At 57.9% G+C, this 14985-nt stretch overlaps 2 protein-coding genes across 6 annotated transcripts; both read right to left on the bottom strand.

Moving 5' to 3' along the window:
- Positions 1-520: 520 nt before the first annotated feature.
- ADM5 (adrenomedullin 5 (putative)) lies at positions 521-1407 on the bottom strand. The gene is given in 5 exon segments (XM_003735635.4): positions 521-744; positions 747-873; positions 875-977; positions 1187-1241; positions 1244-1407. Coding segments are annotated over 5 exon segments (501 nt in total). The 5' UTR covers positions 1263-1407; the 3' UTR covers positions 521-547.
- A 1137-nt stretch (positions 1408-2544) lies between these two features.
- Positions 2545-14718, bottom strand: PRMT1 (protein arginine methyltransferase 1). Of its 5 annotated transcripts, none has more exons than XM_035284229.3 (11): positions 14639-14718; positions 12346-12399; positions 11702-11803; positions 9478-9633; positions 9274-9337; positions 6554-6696; positions 6064-6151; positions 5870-5985; positions 4626-4776; positions 4178-4299; positions 2545-2827 (listed from the first exon to the last, which is right to left on the bottom strand). In XM_035284229.3, the coding sequence occupies exons 1-11, from the start codon at positions 14672-14674 to the stop codon at positions 2744-2746; spliced, it is 1116 nt and encodes a 371-aa protein (XP_035140120.1). In that variant the 5' UTR covers positions 14675-14718; the 3' UTR covers positions 2545-2743. The 5 variants fall into 5 exon arrangements, with proteins under 5 accessions (XP_035140120.1, XP_078215577.1, XP_035140121.1 ...); XM_078359451.1 differs by lacking the exon at positions 14639-14718 and adding an exon at positions 14358-14539; XM_035284230.2 differs by lacking the exon at positions 12346-12399.
- Between the last annotated feature and the right edge of the window lie 267 nt (positions 14719-14985).

Below are 14985 nucleotides of genomic sequence, written 5' to 3'. Positions count from 1 at the left end.
ACCACCCACAGAAAGTGCATGGATTGAGTTGGCAAGAAGGAGGCGCTCCCAGGCGCAGCAACTCACACCTGTAATCCCGTCACTTTGGGAGGCCGAGGCGGGTGGATCACGAGGTCAGGAGTTCAAGACCAGCCTGGCCAACATAGTGAAACCCCGTCTCTACTAAAAACACAAAAATTAATAAAAAATTAATAAAAAAAAAAAAACAAAAAGAAAAAAACACAAAAATCAGCCGGTCATAGTGGCACGCAGCTATAGTCCCAGCTCTCAGGAGGCTGAGGCAGGAGAATCGCTGGAACCCAGGAGGCGGAGGTTGTGGTGAGCCAAGATCCTCCCACTGCACTCCAGCCTGGGCAACGGAGAGACTTCACCTCAAAAAAAGAAAAACTAAAAAAAAGGAGGCACTACAGCGATTGGATTTAAGTTAGACAGTCAGTGGGACTTCCGTGAGGGAGAAGCAGCATAGAAAATAGAGAAGGGTATATTAGAGACCCAGCCCCGACTGAGTGGCCGAAATAGGTACAGAGAAGCAGGCACTAATGCTTGTTTATTCAGCTCTGGTCCACAGTGTTGTTTGTCCAGCCCAGTCACAGCCTGGGGAGGGGCTGGGGAAGATGGTCTCAGGGGCTGGAGTTAGGGGAGAAGAAACGTGGGGTAGAAGTGCCAATATACAGACAGGCAAACTGAAGCCGGGGAGGTGACCAGCTGTGCCTGAGGTCACCCAACGAGCTGGGCACTGTGCTGGCCCCTCACTGCAGGCCTGAGTCCTGGGAGCTGGGCCGAGCTTCTGCCTTGTGCAACCGCCACTGGCGCCCATAGCTATAGGGGTCCTGGGGCTCGAGGCTAGACTTTCCTGAGGGCTCCCTGGAGGAGGTGAGTGAATCCAGTGTATGAGCTCCAACAGGCGGTGAGTCCAGCGTACGCCCAGGGACCATACGTGCTCACGGTGCTGGAGGGCGTCCTGGTGCACTCCTGGCCTGGAGAGGGAGTGTGGGAGAAGACGGGGTTCAAACCAAATAGAGAGGTGGGGCGTGGTGGAGGTGGGCACCTAGCACTCCAAGACCAGCGGGGTGCGCTTACAGATCACCTGCCCATTCCACAGAGGAGGAAAACCATGGCCGGGAGGGTGTGCGAACCCTTTACGGTCTCCCTCCCGCCCTGTCCGACTGCCACCGGCCTTTCTCACCGGGCCGCAGAGTCCGGGTCCCCTTGGGCAGAGAAGGCGAGGAACAACAGCAGAGGAGGATGTGGGCAGTCATCATGGGCAAGGCAGGTCAGGACCTGTGGTCTGGAGTTGCAGCCACACCACCCCGCTCCCGTGCCAGCTGATGGTCTCTGTGCAGCTCTAGAGCAAGGAAACTGGGCTGGTCCCCACTTCTCAGGCAGGGAATACTGAGGCCAAAAATCTATGACAAGAGCCTGTCCCACGCCAGAGGGGCAGGATTTGAACCCAGGTCCCTGCCTCCCACACTGCAGCTCCGGGGCCGTCACTGGGTGTGCGAGTCATACCCGAGCTGTCTACGCCCCGGGAGGCCTGTGGAGACTTGCTACCTTTAAAGCCTGGGAAATAGGATGGGGCCACTGACACCCCCAAGTAGCTAAGCAGCTGGCTTCCACGAAAAGGGGTGAGGGTGGGGAAGCGCCAGCTCCACGTGTAGATGCAACCTCACTCTCACCCTGTCAGGAAGCAGTTTAGTAGACAGCAGACCCTGGAACCTCAGGGGGCAGGCAATGCAGGGAGAGTGCAGATGCCGCCCCGCTTGGTGTGGAGCAGGGGAGACTCCCAGCACACTAGGAAAGGCCAGGGGCTGCAGTTGCACTGAAGCAGGTGTAGCCAGGGCTGTCAACGTGGAGGGGGTCCTGGATCAACCAGGTCGTGTGAGTGTTGTGGAGGACCCACGACCCCGTGGCCAGCCTCCGAGTGGAAGGGTGGGCACAGACACCACGGCTGCAGCAGAGAGGCCTTATCTTGGCCTCTGGAGGGTGGGCAGGCCCCGCCACCTTACAGCTGCGACTCCAATGCCCCAGTCCTAAGCCCCAAGGCATTCTAGGGCAGGAAGCAGGGCCACACAGCTTTGAGGAATTCTGTCCTCCCCAGCAGACACCTCCAACCCACTCGGTGTCCCCGGCTGCAGAGGGCGGAGCACAGTCAGCCCTAGCTGGCCTTGGAGGGTCCCGAACAGGAACAATGTGAGTGCTAGGGGGAGGTGGGCAGGCTGTTCTGGGAAACTTGAGGGGCAGCTGTGCTGGAAAGCCAACCCCATCCTCCGCCAGGAAGGAGGCTCAGGGGCACCATGGGGACGGGGGGTGCAGCCCCAGGAGGAGGATGAAAGAGTTGGATGAAGACCCTGAGAAGAGAGCTGTGGAGGGCAGGGACCCCAAGAGGGGACCAAGAGGCCTGGAGACAGGGGGAGGGGAGACGCAGATCCACAGAATGGCAGCCAGCAGCAGGCGCCAAGGCCGGTCCCCCACTGCTCAGCCTGGCACCTCAGCACCTGCAAAGGGAACCCCAACCCGCTTTGCCCCCAGGAAGCAGAGCCAGACCCCAGCTGAGGATTTATTGGAGTAAATGCAACCATATAAAAACATAAGTTATGAAAAACACAGTCACGATGTGCCCTCCCCATCCCCCCGGCCCAGGCCCCTAAAACCCTCTTCTTCGGGAGGGAGAGGAAAGGGGAGCCCCAAAACCGCCTAGGAATGCTCAGCCCCTGGGCCCGTGCAGGGCGGGGAGAGCCGGGCCTCAGCGCATCCGGTAGTCGGTGGAGCAGGACAGCTCGCACAGCTGGCCCTTGAAGTCCAAGTCGATGGTGAAGTCCAGGTCCCGCTGTGGGAGAGGGGGGTGTGAGGGCGGAACCCCATCAGGAGGTGGCGGCAGGGGCCGCAGACCGGTCACGTGATGACGCGCCCTCCCCGAGACCCAGGTGGGCTCCGGCTTCCTGCCGTCTCCACGCTGCAGACCCCAACCGGGGATCCTGCCCGAGCAGCTGACCTGACCCTGGCAAGTGACAGCTCCACATGGACACCCTCAAGCCCACTAGGCTCACTCGACACAGAGCCCGGCTGCTGTCCCTTACCTTTGGGTTTCCCCATCAAGACGATTCCCATCAGCAATGGAGTGATTGCTTCTTTCGTAAAAAACAAAACCTTTCCCGAGCCCACTTCCTCCTCAGGCAAACTTTACAGTGAAACAAAACGGTCCAGCCCGCTGTCTCCGCTCCTCTACTCCCAGCCTTCCTGGAGACCCCCTATACCCTCCAGCATGTGAAGATGACTTGTCGCCGATGGTCTGGAGGCCACCTCCTCCCTCTCTGGTGTCTTTCCCAGCTGGCACCATGGTCCCTTGGGGGCCGCATGAGTCTTTGTAGGGGGCAGTCATGTGGATGTGGGACGTTTACCATCCCCTCTGTCCCTACCCACCAGATGCCAGGAGCACCCCTTCTCCCAAGTGACAACCATGAGTGTCTACAGATGGTAACAAACATTCTCTGTGGGGGGCAATGAACCCACCAAGTTGAGAATTGCTGCTGTCACGGGCTCAGGAGCATCCTGGGGTCCACACTCTGTGACTGCCCTGAGTGCCACCTGGCCTTGCACCCATGGGCCGGGACCCACACTTCTAGCCCAGACCGCTCCCTGAGACTCCAGGTTCCAGGCCTTCCGTCCTCCTGCTGCTCAGACCTGCCACACTGGACCTCTGCCTAGACCCACTCTCCTGGAAGCCCCGTCTTAGGTGATGGCAGCTCCTGCCAGGTGCTCAGGAGGAAAAAGAAAGGGGATCGGAAAACACACCAAACAGCTGCCTTTTTCCTCAGGCCTGACACTGGGCGAGGAAGCCCCGTGCACTCTGCTGAGGACCGCCTCTTGCCCTGCAGCCCACTCACAACACCTGTCTGCCCTGCTCCCAGCCTGACAGAGGCCACCTCCGACTGGCGGCTCCCTATCACTGATCCCCTTGTCTAGAGTGGAAGTACCAGGACGGCGAGGGTTTGGCCTGGGTCCCCAGGCCCAGCTTCTAGTAAATGCTCAAGAAATCCTGCTGTGTAGACAGGTGTGGGCTGAGGAGCTCAGGGACCTGGGAACAGGCAGAGGCACCTGCTCCCCCACCCCCATCTGCCCCCATCCGCCCCAGCTGCCCTCATCCCGTGCCCTCCCCGGCCCTGCCCGGGAGCCTCACGTTGTTCTTGGCGTTGGGCCGCATGCCGATGGTGCCGAAGATCTCCTCACCCGTCTTCACGGTCAGGTAGTCCTCCATGTAGAACACCGTTTGCTTCCAGTGCGTGTACGGGGACTCCGGGCCTGCGGGCGTGGCCGGGTCAGCCAGCCTCAGCCTGCTGGCCCCACCCCAGCCTTGGCCTCCCGTTCCCTGTGCTGGAACGCCCACCCCCATGACAGCTGACAGGAGTGCTGTTCGTGAGTCACTTCCCCGTCACTGACGTTTGGAGACAGGGACTGTGTCAGCCTTCTGTGGACGGGGAAACTGAGGCCCAAGGCCACGTGACAGCTACATGGCAGAGTTTGCACTGGAACATCCGTGTCCCCATGGCTCTCTGCCCGTTTCTGTCCCCCCCCACATGGGTGTCCCTGGCTCGGGGACGGCCCCAGCCCTGCCTGCCCCGCCTCACTGGTGGAGAAGCCGGTCCTCTTGTGGCAGCGTGTGAACTCGATGTTGAAGTAGGCCACCAGGGCATGCACGTAGTCATTCCGCTTCACTTGCAGGCAGAACGGCGAAGTGAAGGTCAGGTCTTCCACCTTGACAGTGTAGATGTCCACCTCCTGCAGGACAGGAGACAGCAAGCTCCCGGATGTGTCCCCAGCACGCATCATGCCCTCCTCCCTCCCTCAGCTCCCCGAGGGCCTGTGACCCTGTTGTCCCCTTCCTGCTGGCCACCCCCTCACCGGCGCCCAGCCTTGGCTCCTCATTCATTCCTCATCCTGCATGTCTGGCTCCCAACAAACTGCTGGGTTCAAGCCCAGATTCCTAGCTCCCTTCTCTCCCACACCCAAACCTGGCACTCTACCCTACCGCTGTCCAGAGCCTCCTCAGCCCTGACCCTACCGCCAGACCTCCTGGAATGCAGGTCCCCAGATCTGCCCTGTCCCCAACCCCTTGACAAGTCCACCAAGGTGGGGACTTCAAATAGCAACCCAAACGCCGACCTCAAACCCTGCGCCAGCTCCCCGGCTCTCAAGAGGGTGGCCCCAGTGGGGTCCCTGCCCCTCCAGTCTCCTCTCCTCCCCGGCTTAACAGCTCCCTCCTCCCCGCCAGGAACCCCCCGCCAGCCACCCAGCTTCACCCAGCTCGAACATCCCAGCTCAACAAACAGTCGCTGTCGCCAAGTCTCAGAAGTAAAAAAGTAAAAAAGAAAACACGGTGGCCCAGGCTGGAGTGGTGACGTGATACAGCTCACTGCAGCCTTGAACTCCCAGGCCCAGGCGATCCTCCCGCCCAGCCTCCCGAGCAGCTGGGACCACAGGCGCGTCTGGGACCACAGGCGCGTCTCGGAGCCTGCCCATCCCCTGGGCTCCTCTGCAGTGGCCCGTGTGCCTGTGTACCCGCTCGTCGCCCTGGTGTTCTGCCTTCCCGTGCACAGGTCTCATCGGGCTTTAGCTGCCGGCTTCGGAGGAGGCAGGGCCAGCCTGCCTCACCGCCAGACGCCAAGTGCCAAGCCTGGCTCTCCCACAGCAGCGCGCACCAAGATAGTTAAAGGACAAAGTGGCTTTGCTGGGCCTCTAGCACCCCTCTGGCTGGCAGGTCAGGTTCTGAGACCTCAGGCCAACACTCTGGGCCCCAAAGCCCTGCACCAGGGCCAGGGGATGGCCTCTCTTTGGTTTCGATGTAGGGCACCTGGCACACCCACCCCCTCACCTTTATGAGGCAGGCGTTGGTGACCAGCTGTTTTGGGTCCACCACGTCCACTAGGGGCTCCTTGATGGCCACATCTTTGATGCAAGACATGTCGAAGCCATACACATTCTCCCACCCTGGGGAGGCAGGCAGGGAGGGGTGAGCCCGCAGCAGCCTGCCCCGGCCCCGCCCGCAGCTCCCGGGCGCGCACTCACAGTGGATCTTGTAGTCTTTGTACTGCCGGTCCTCGATGGCCGTCACGTACAGCGTAGCTCGGTCTGGGAAGATGAGGCCATCGGGCGCCTGCAGAGGGCAGGGTGAGGGTGGGGCCTGGCAACACTGCCCCTAGTTTTGCCTCAAGACGTGGCCTCCTGCCCTGGTCTCAGCCACTTCACCATGCAGCTGCACTCACCCCCACACCCCCTGGTCTATTTCCCACACGGCCGGCTGCCAGAGGACCCTCAGGTACATCTCAGTCAGCTCCTGTCCCGCAGAGGCTCTGGGGAGCCTTAGAACCTCCCTGGCTGCTCTGAGAGGAAAAGCAAATTCGCACCATCACCCTGCCACTGTCTAGCTCCAGGGCCTGTCACACCTGGCAGCCAGCCCCTACAGGAGTCCCGTCTGTGGGAAAAATCGAGCCTGGTTTTCATCTTCTGCCTGGACCCCAGCCCACGCGAGCTGCGCCCGTCCCGCTGGGGGCCTCACCAGCCACTTGTCTCGGGCATAGAGCACGGTGTTGAGCATGGACTCATAAAAGAGGCAGTAGCCCATCCACTCGCTGATGATGATGTCCACCTTCTCCACCGGGAGCTCCACCTCCTCCACCTTCCCCTTGATGATGGTCACCACTGCAGGAAGACAGGGGCGGCCCGTCAGTCCCCCTGGAGGCCTGCCCCTGACTTCCCCCGGGGGCTAGAGCCTGGGGACCCCACTGGGTTCAGAGAACTTAGTGAGTGGAAGCCACAAACCGTCTTTTTTTTTTTTTTGAGATGGAGTCTTTCTGTCGCCTAGGCTGTAGTGCAGTGGCACCATCTCGGCTCACGGCATCCTTCACCGCCTGAGTTCAAGAGACTCCCCTGCCTCAGCCTCCTGAGTAGCTGGTACTACAGGCGTGCGCCACCACACCCAGCTAATTTTTTTTGTATTTTTGGTAGTGATGAGATTTTACCATGTTGGCCAGGATGGTCTCAAACTCCTGACCTCGTGATCTGCCTGCCTCAGCCTCCCAAAGTGCTGGGATTATAGGCGTGAGCCACCTCACCTGGCCGCCACAAACCCTCTTAACTCTGTTTTATTTTATTTTATTATTATTTTTTCTTTTTTATAAATGAGACGGGGCTTTACCATGTTGGCCAGGTTAGTCTTGAACTGCTGACCTCAGATAATCCACCGACCTTGGCCTCCCAAAGTGCTGGGATTACAAGCATGAGCTACCACGCCCAGCCTTAACTCTTTTAAAATTCACACGTCGCTCTGGACATTTTTGAGGTAGGAGCAGAAATTTTATGTGAGCTGGGTATCAGGCGATGTTACGATTTTGTTTTCAACCGGGTGGGCTTGAGTTAATAAGTAACAGCATGGTTATGTTCTCAAAACAGCATCGTCTATTAGATAAGATGCTCGCAGATGCGTTTACCAGGAAAATGACATTACAGTGGGAACTGGCTTCAAATGGATTTGTGCGATCGCTATGATAATCTCTTTTTAAAAATCACTTAAGGATGGCGCCGGTGGCTCTCGCCTGTAATCCCAGCACTTTGTAAGGCCAAGGTGGGTGCATCACCTGAGGCTGGAGTTCAAGACCAGCCTGGCCAAAATGGTGAAACCCCATCTCTACGAAGAAAACACACAAAAATTTAACCAGATGTGGTGGCAGGTGCCTGTAATCCCAGCTACTCCAGGACTGAGGCAGGAGAATCACCTGAACTCGGGAGGCAGAGGTTGCAGTGAGCTGAGATGGCGCCACTGAACTCCAGCCTGGGCAATAAAAATGAAATTCCATCTAAAAAAGAAAAAAGGAAAGAAAAGGCAGAGCAGGAAATAAAGAAATTAAGAGAGAAAGGAATGAAGTGCTGATACACGCTAACACACGAATGAAAGAGCAAAAACTCCATTTCAAAAAAACGATCACTTCAGTTCCTAAAGGGAAACCTACCACACTCCCGAGTTCCCTGACCCCCACCAACCTAGCTGGGGGGGACTTAAAGGCAATATGACAAGACTTCCCAAACTTACTAACTCATATTTCACTCTCACCCAGACTGGTCTCAGGCTCCTGGGCTCCGCCAGTCCTCCAGCCTCAACCTCCTGAAGTGCAGGGGTGAGAGGCATAAGCCATCACGCTTGGCCACAACTAACCTTTTGACCCAAGCAATCACCTTTTATAAACTGATCTCACAAATATACTAGTTTGTGTATGAAATGACATGATGTGCAGGGGATGAAAGTCTCACAGCAGGCTGGGCACATCGGCTCCCGCCATAATCCCAAAACTTTAGAAGGCCAAGGCGAGAGGATCACTTGAGCCCCGATGTTTGAGACCAGACGTTCACCTGGGCAACATGGTGAAACCCCACCATTTAAAAAAAAAAAAGTTAGCCGGGTGTGGTGGCATGTGCCTGCAGTCCCAGCAGCTCAGAAGGCTGAGGTGGGGGGGTGACCTGAGCTCAGGACACGGAGGTTGCAGAGCAGTGACCGCACCACTGCACTCCAGCCTCGGCCCCTCCCCCCAGAAAAGGAAAAGAAAATCTCAGAGCAGCTTCAACACCCATCAACAGACGACTGGTTTAAAAGGCTGGGAGACGGGCCTCCGAGGCGGCTCACACCTGTAATTCCCAAGACGGTGGGAGGCACAGGCAGGTGGAGGTTGCAGTGAGCCGAGATCACTGCAGCCTGGGCAACAAGAGTGAAACTCTGTCTCAGACAAAAAAAAAAAAAAAACGCTGGGGATGTTCCTATGATGGTGATCGTAGGAGAGTGGAAGCCTCAACATCCTGGAAAGCAGGTGAAAGCAGCTAAGGGCCCGAGACTGGTAGGAAACGCTACAGGCGTGAAAATCATGCACGTAAATGTAAACATATTTACATTTGTATGTGCTTGTAGGTCCAGACTGCTCTGAAGTTAGTGTTGGTTAAACCCAGAGGGCGGCTGGGAAACGGGCGGCTTCTCACGGTGGGCCCTCAGCAACCAACCACACGACTCTACGACTCATTCAAGAAACTAGAGAGCGCTTCTTGCCCTAATTTTAAGACTGAGGCGCTAAGCTTGCGACTTCGACACTCTGACCCTCAGGCTGCTGGCAGCCCAGAAGCCCATGGGAGAGGAGCTGCTGAATCTGTGGCCTTGACCCCAGTGCTCCTCGCAGGGCCCTGGGGAAGCAGGCATCACCCCGTCCACTCCCGAAAACCCATCCTTTCTGGGCTCACCGTGGTCTAACTTGTTAGCTTTGACGATCTTCACCGCATAATCAGAGATACTGGAACACTCGATCTGAGGGCCCAGGAAGAAGGGCGGGTGAGATCCCCTCAGTCCCACAGCCCACCCCCATCCCCTCCATCCAATCCCTGAGCCCCAATGGGCCCCCCTGCCTCCCCTAGGCCCGGCCCCCTCCGGCCACCCTGGAGACTCACCCCAATGACCTTTCGGGCCCCGGCCTTGGCAGCAAACATGCAGAGGATACCAGTGCCCGAGCCCACGTCCAGCACCACTTTGTCCTTGAAAAGGTGCCGATTGTGAAACATGGAGTTGCGGTAGGTGAGGGTGCGCACCTCATCCTTCAGCATCTCCTGGAGAAGAACGACACAGACACGCCATGAGGGCCCCACATCCCCAGCTGGAGAACACGGTGTCCTCACAGCTCGGAGGGCCAGAGCTTGCCCCTCCCGCTTCCTGCCACGCACCTCAGTTTCCCTTTTTTACTTAATCATGTATTTATTTTTATTTATTTGTATTTTGAGACGAAGTCTCGCTCCATTGCCCAGGCTGGAGTACAGTGCTGCGATCTCAGCTCACTGCAACCTCCGTCTCCTGGGTTCAACTGATCCTCCTGCCTCAGCCTCCTGGGTAGCTGGGATTATAGGCATGTGCCTATTATAGGCATGTGCCACCATGCCCAGCTAATTTTTGTGTTTTTAGTAGAGACGGGATTTCAACATGTTGCCCCGGCTGGTCTCGAACTACTGACCTCAGGCGATCCACCCACCTGGGCCTTCCAAAGTGCTGGGATAACAGGCATGTGCCACCGTGCCCAGCCAGTTTCCTCTAATAAGATTAGGGCCCGGTGACGTGGCTCAGAACTCACCGGGTGCCTGTAATCCCAGCACTCCGGGAGGCCAAGGCGGGCGGATCACACAGTCAGGAGTTTGAGACCAGCCTGGCCAATATGATGAAACCTGGTCTCTACTGAAAATACAAAAATTAGCCAGGCATGGGGGTAGGCGCCTGTATTCCCAGATACTTGGAAGGCTGAGGCAGGAGAATCGCTTGAACCTGGGAGGCGGAGGTTGCAGTGAGCCAAGATTGGCCACTGCATTCCAGTCTGGGTGATAGAGTGAGACTTCGTCTCAAAAATAAATAAATAGGCTGGGCGCAGGGGCTCTGGCCTGTAGTCAGGAGTTCGAGGCCAGTCTGACCAACATGGAGAAACCCCTCCTCTACTAAAAATACAAAAAAAATTAACCAGGCATGATGGTGGGCACCTGTAATCCCAGCTACTGGGGAGGCTGAGGCAGGAGAATCGCTTGAACTCAGTAGGCAAAGTTTGCAGTGAGCCGAGGTCGAGTCACTGGACTCCAATTTGGGTAACAGAGTGAGATTCCATTTCAAAAAAAAAAAACAACAATCCCATAAATAAATAAATAACTAGGAATCAGATTAGATGGACTAAACTCCCATCTTAGCCAGACTTCACCACTGCTGCCTAAGAACCAGGGAACCCTGGATTGAAACGTCCTCAGGCCAGGGGCGGCGGCTCACTCCTGCAATCCCAGCACCTCAGGAGGCCGAAGCAGGAGGATCACGTGACCCCCGAGAGTTTCAGACCAGCCTGGGCAACAAGAGTATCTCTACAGAAAAATAAGAAAATCAGCTGGGCGTGGTGGCACACCACTGTGGTCACAGCTACTCTGGAGGCTGAGGTGGGGGCATCACCTGAGGTGGGAAGTCGAGGCTGCAGTGTGCCGTGACTGCAGTAATGTGCACTCTACCATGGGCGACAGAGCGAGACTGTCTCTAAAAATTAAAAAATGGAGGCCGGGTGTGGTGGCTCATGCCTATAATCCAAACACTTTGGAGGCCAAGGCGGGCAGATCATCTGAGGTTGGGAGTTCAAGAACAGCCTGACCAACATGGTGAAACCCCGTCTTAAAAAAAAAATTTTTTTAATGGCAATTTTATACACATTTTGCCACAATTTTATGAAGAAGCCCTCGGGAGAAAAGAAAATTCCTTAGAATGACACCCCAGCTGCGTTCTGGGGTCTCAGTGTCTTCAGTCAGATCTCAAGGGTGCAAAAGCTGTCAGGCCAGGAGCAGCCAGGACGCAGTCCTACCGCCGGTCACTAGAGGGCGGCAGAGACCAGCGGGCCCTGCCTGACCTCTGGCTAAGGCCCCAAGCAGGCATGCGCGTTCCCACCCCAGCCTTCAGCAAGGGGCCCCTGCAGAGCTTCAGACTAACCTCGGTCTCCAAGGCAACGGCTTGGCGAGGCGACCCTGGGGGGTGCACGGCAGAGGGGCAGAGGGGTGGCCTGCTGCCAGGGAAGCAGTGCGCATGCGTAGGGAAACAGATCCATGCCCACCCCCCACCCCACCATTTAACCCCCTTGAGATTGGGGCCTTGGGGACTGACCCTACTCACCTCGTGGATGCCGAAGTGGGCGTAGGAATCAAAGTAGTAATCTTTGGACGTCATGTCCTCAGCATTGGGCTTCTCGCTGCTTTCGGGCTGGCCACAGGACACCTGGGAGGGGGCCGATGGGAGCGTGGGTCAGATCTGGGGGCTCCCCAGGGCCTCTTAAACCTCCAGGTCCCTATTTTTCCCTGAAGAATAGTATAGAACCCCCCAAAATCATACCATGACAACCCTACAGCCCCCCAGGAACCCCAAAACCTAACAGCCCCATTTTCCACTTCCACGACCCCCCCCAGAGCACCATCCAGGGGAGCACCCCAATACCTCAGCCACGCCTACCATATCTCCAGTCTCTCTGCCCCCGTCTCTAGCTCAGCCCACAGCTGGGGAGGGGAGGGGAAGGAAAACGGGGGCAGACACAGGGAAGGGCAAAGGGGGGCTGGAGGTGGAGTTAAGGAAGTAGCCTTGATACTGGGGGAGGCCAGCAGGGCCGTGAACCTGGAGGGGTTGCTACTAAGTGTCTGGGGGCCTGGGGTCAACTGGTTTGAAGCAAGAGGGGTATGATTAGACCTCGAGAAAGGGCCAGTGTGTGGCAAGATATACTGATGTGGAGGTCAGGGTGGGGAGGGGTCTCACAAAAGGATATTTACTTCTTCAAGAGGCGGCTGGAGGCTCATCCCATTAGCCAAGGTGGCTACAAAATTCTAGGAGAGAGTAACAGGGAAAAAGGATTAGCTACCAGGAGTGGCTGCAGGGGGCTGGGCGGCGGGACCTGGGCTCTGGCAGGAGGTGGGGTGGGTGGGTTTCCAGCAATTCTTCTTCTTTGTGGGGAGTGGTGGCAAAGGGGGCAAGTAATGAGGTGGGGTGCTTAAGAAGGGATGGGAAAAGTGAGGGGAGAGAAAAGAAAGGGGGTCTCCGACCCCAGCTGTGGCTGGAGAGATGGTGGCCCGCCCCCACGTTGCTCCTCTCTGGCCAGGCAGCTGACCACACACCTCCCCCATCCAGGCCAGGGAAATTGGCACTGGCCACCGCCAGCTGTCGCTCCCCCTCATCACATAATCTCCCCCAGATTAGGTGACACTTCCTGACACACACACCCCTATCCTAGGGTGCCATGAATAGCAGGAGGGAGGGGGGCTGGCAGGCTATGCCCACAGGGCATCTGCCACCTCTGCAAACCAGTCTCTTGTCTGAGAGGATTCCAGAAAAGAGGTTTGGCCCACAGGCACTCCCCCAGAGCTAGTACCCCAGTCCCCAGCTCCTGCCTTGGGCTCAGGAGCCCCCAAACAAAACCAGCGGGAACCAACCCCCTCCCTTACAACCCTCTGCCCTGGAAGATGGAGTCCCAGGGATGATGGGCAGCCCCTGGACTCTCTAAGAATGAGAGGACTCCAGAAAGTGGCTTGGGGAGTCAGCCCATCGCCTCCATTCAGACACCCATCCTAGGCCCTGAAGACCCCTAGGTGCGGCCAAGCCTGAGGCCACCCCTGGGGAAGATATTTCCTCCACCCTTAGAGCCCTGGTGCAGGAGACCGCCAAGGGGGTGGGAAGTCATAGCAGTGACCCCTGGGAACTGCATCCTGAGAGCTGACCTGCCCCTCCAGCCAGTGCCATAGGTAAGGGGTGGAAGAACAGAGGTCCCATCAGATTACATCTCTTCCAGATGTGACCACTTTCCAAGTCTCCAAGAAGGGCCACATCACAGGCCATGACCTACTAGGCTGCAAGCACCCTCCCCCCAGCTCTCCCAAGCCAGCGCGGATGCCTATAAGAAGTGCTGGGGGGTTTTCCCGCGGGGGCCCATTTCTCAATCACGCTGAAAACTACCTCAAGACAATTCCAGCCCAAGAGGGCTTGAAACGCAAGACGGAAACCTCCCCCACATGGCTGAAAGAGAACCCAACCTAACTCGAAACCCTTTCAGGCAGCCAGCCTCAGGACCCCGGGGTTCAGGACCCCCTGGGGGGGGGGTCATCTCCCGCCCTCACAAAGGCCCGGGGGAGATAAAGGGCTCCAGGAGAGGATAAAGCTCTCAGCCTACGTATTTCCCACCACCACTCATTCCCAGCGGATATACCCTCCTCCCTCCCCCGCCCGGAAGAAATCCGACGGTAGGTGGGCTTCGGGACACGCCCCATGAAAAAGATGTTCCTCCCACACACCCAGAAATGGCCACAAGGGGGTGCACGGCACCTATTAATGGGAAAATCTCCACCTAGATGCCCCACAACCACCCAGAGGGAGGTCACAGGGGCATGCCCCATCCCCCAACTCCTAAAGCTCTGGGCTAGGGGGAGAATTCTGAGATGGGAAACGGGGTCGGGGGGACCCCATTCTTTTGTCTTCCTCCAGTGCCTAACCCAGAACGCACAAAACCGGGGCCGCTGTCCCAACAGATGTCCCCGGAGCTCGGAAGGAGGTTGTAAAGGGCTGAGAAGCACTGCCCTTCCCCAGAGACTCCCTACATCTTGGTGGGCCCCAGATCAATCCCACCCCAAGGCGTGTGCCCGCGTCTCCGGGGAGGAGAGCTGGTGGCCTCAGACGGAGGGTCGGGCCCCCTCCCCGCCCCCCCGGGCGCCCCTCCCCGGCCGGGGGCGGGGCCTTTGTCCCGCACGTGGAGCCCGCCAGGCCACCGGACTCGGCACACCCCCTCCCCACCCACCGCGCCGAGGCCACGTGGGGGCCTGGCCGGAAGCGCCCCCAGCCCCCCTCCACGTGGGAGGGGGGATGAGACCCTCCGCTAGGCCGGATGCCGAAGGCCCTTGAAAGCTAGGGAACCGCAACTTAAAACGATATCCCCGGATGCGGAGCGTGCGGTGACCCCGTGTGCGGCGGGCGACCTCTAACCTCCTGTCGCCGACTTAGAGCCCTTTCCCCACCACAGAGCTGTGAAACACCGACCCAAAGCCGCCCCCCTCTCAAGGCGGCGCTTCAAGCGCTCACCTCCATGATGCAGTTCGCGGCCTCGGCTGCCGCCATCTTCACCCGCACCTAATCCTCCTCCGGCCGCCAAGACCCCCCCTTTCTCCTCACTCCCCCGGGACCGTCTTATACCAGAAGGTCTAGGGCCCGCCTACCGCGACCCCGCCGGAAGATTTCATTGGTAAAGGAGGCAGCCCGTCTGAGAATACCGTCTAGTTATTGGGTAGAGAAGACGTCGATCATAGGTCAGGGGTTTGCCAACTCTGGCGCCCAGAGTCCCGCCCCCTCAAGTCGACCTGGGATGGGGAAAACTGCCCGTCTATTGCAAAAAGCGCGACTGGTGATTGGGCAAAGTCTACATAAATGCC

Source organism: Callithrix jacchus, chromosome 22 (genome assembly GCF_049354715.1).
Source record: "Callithrix jacchus isolate 240 chromosome 22, calJac240_pri, whole genome shotgun sequence".
In the NCBI taxonomy this organism is placed as follows: Eukaryota; Metazoa; Chordata; class Mammalia; order Primates; family Cebidae; genus Callithrix; species Callithrix jacchus.
The sequence above is the reverse complement of the archived record's forward strand: the minus strand, read 5'-3'. Positions and strand labels throughout refer to the sequence as shown.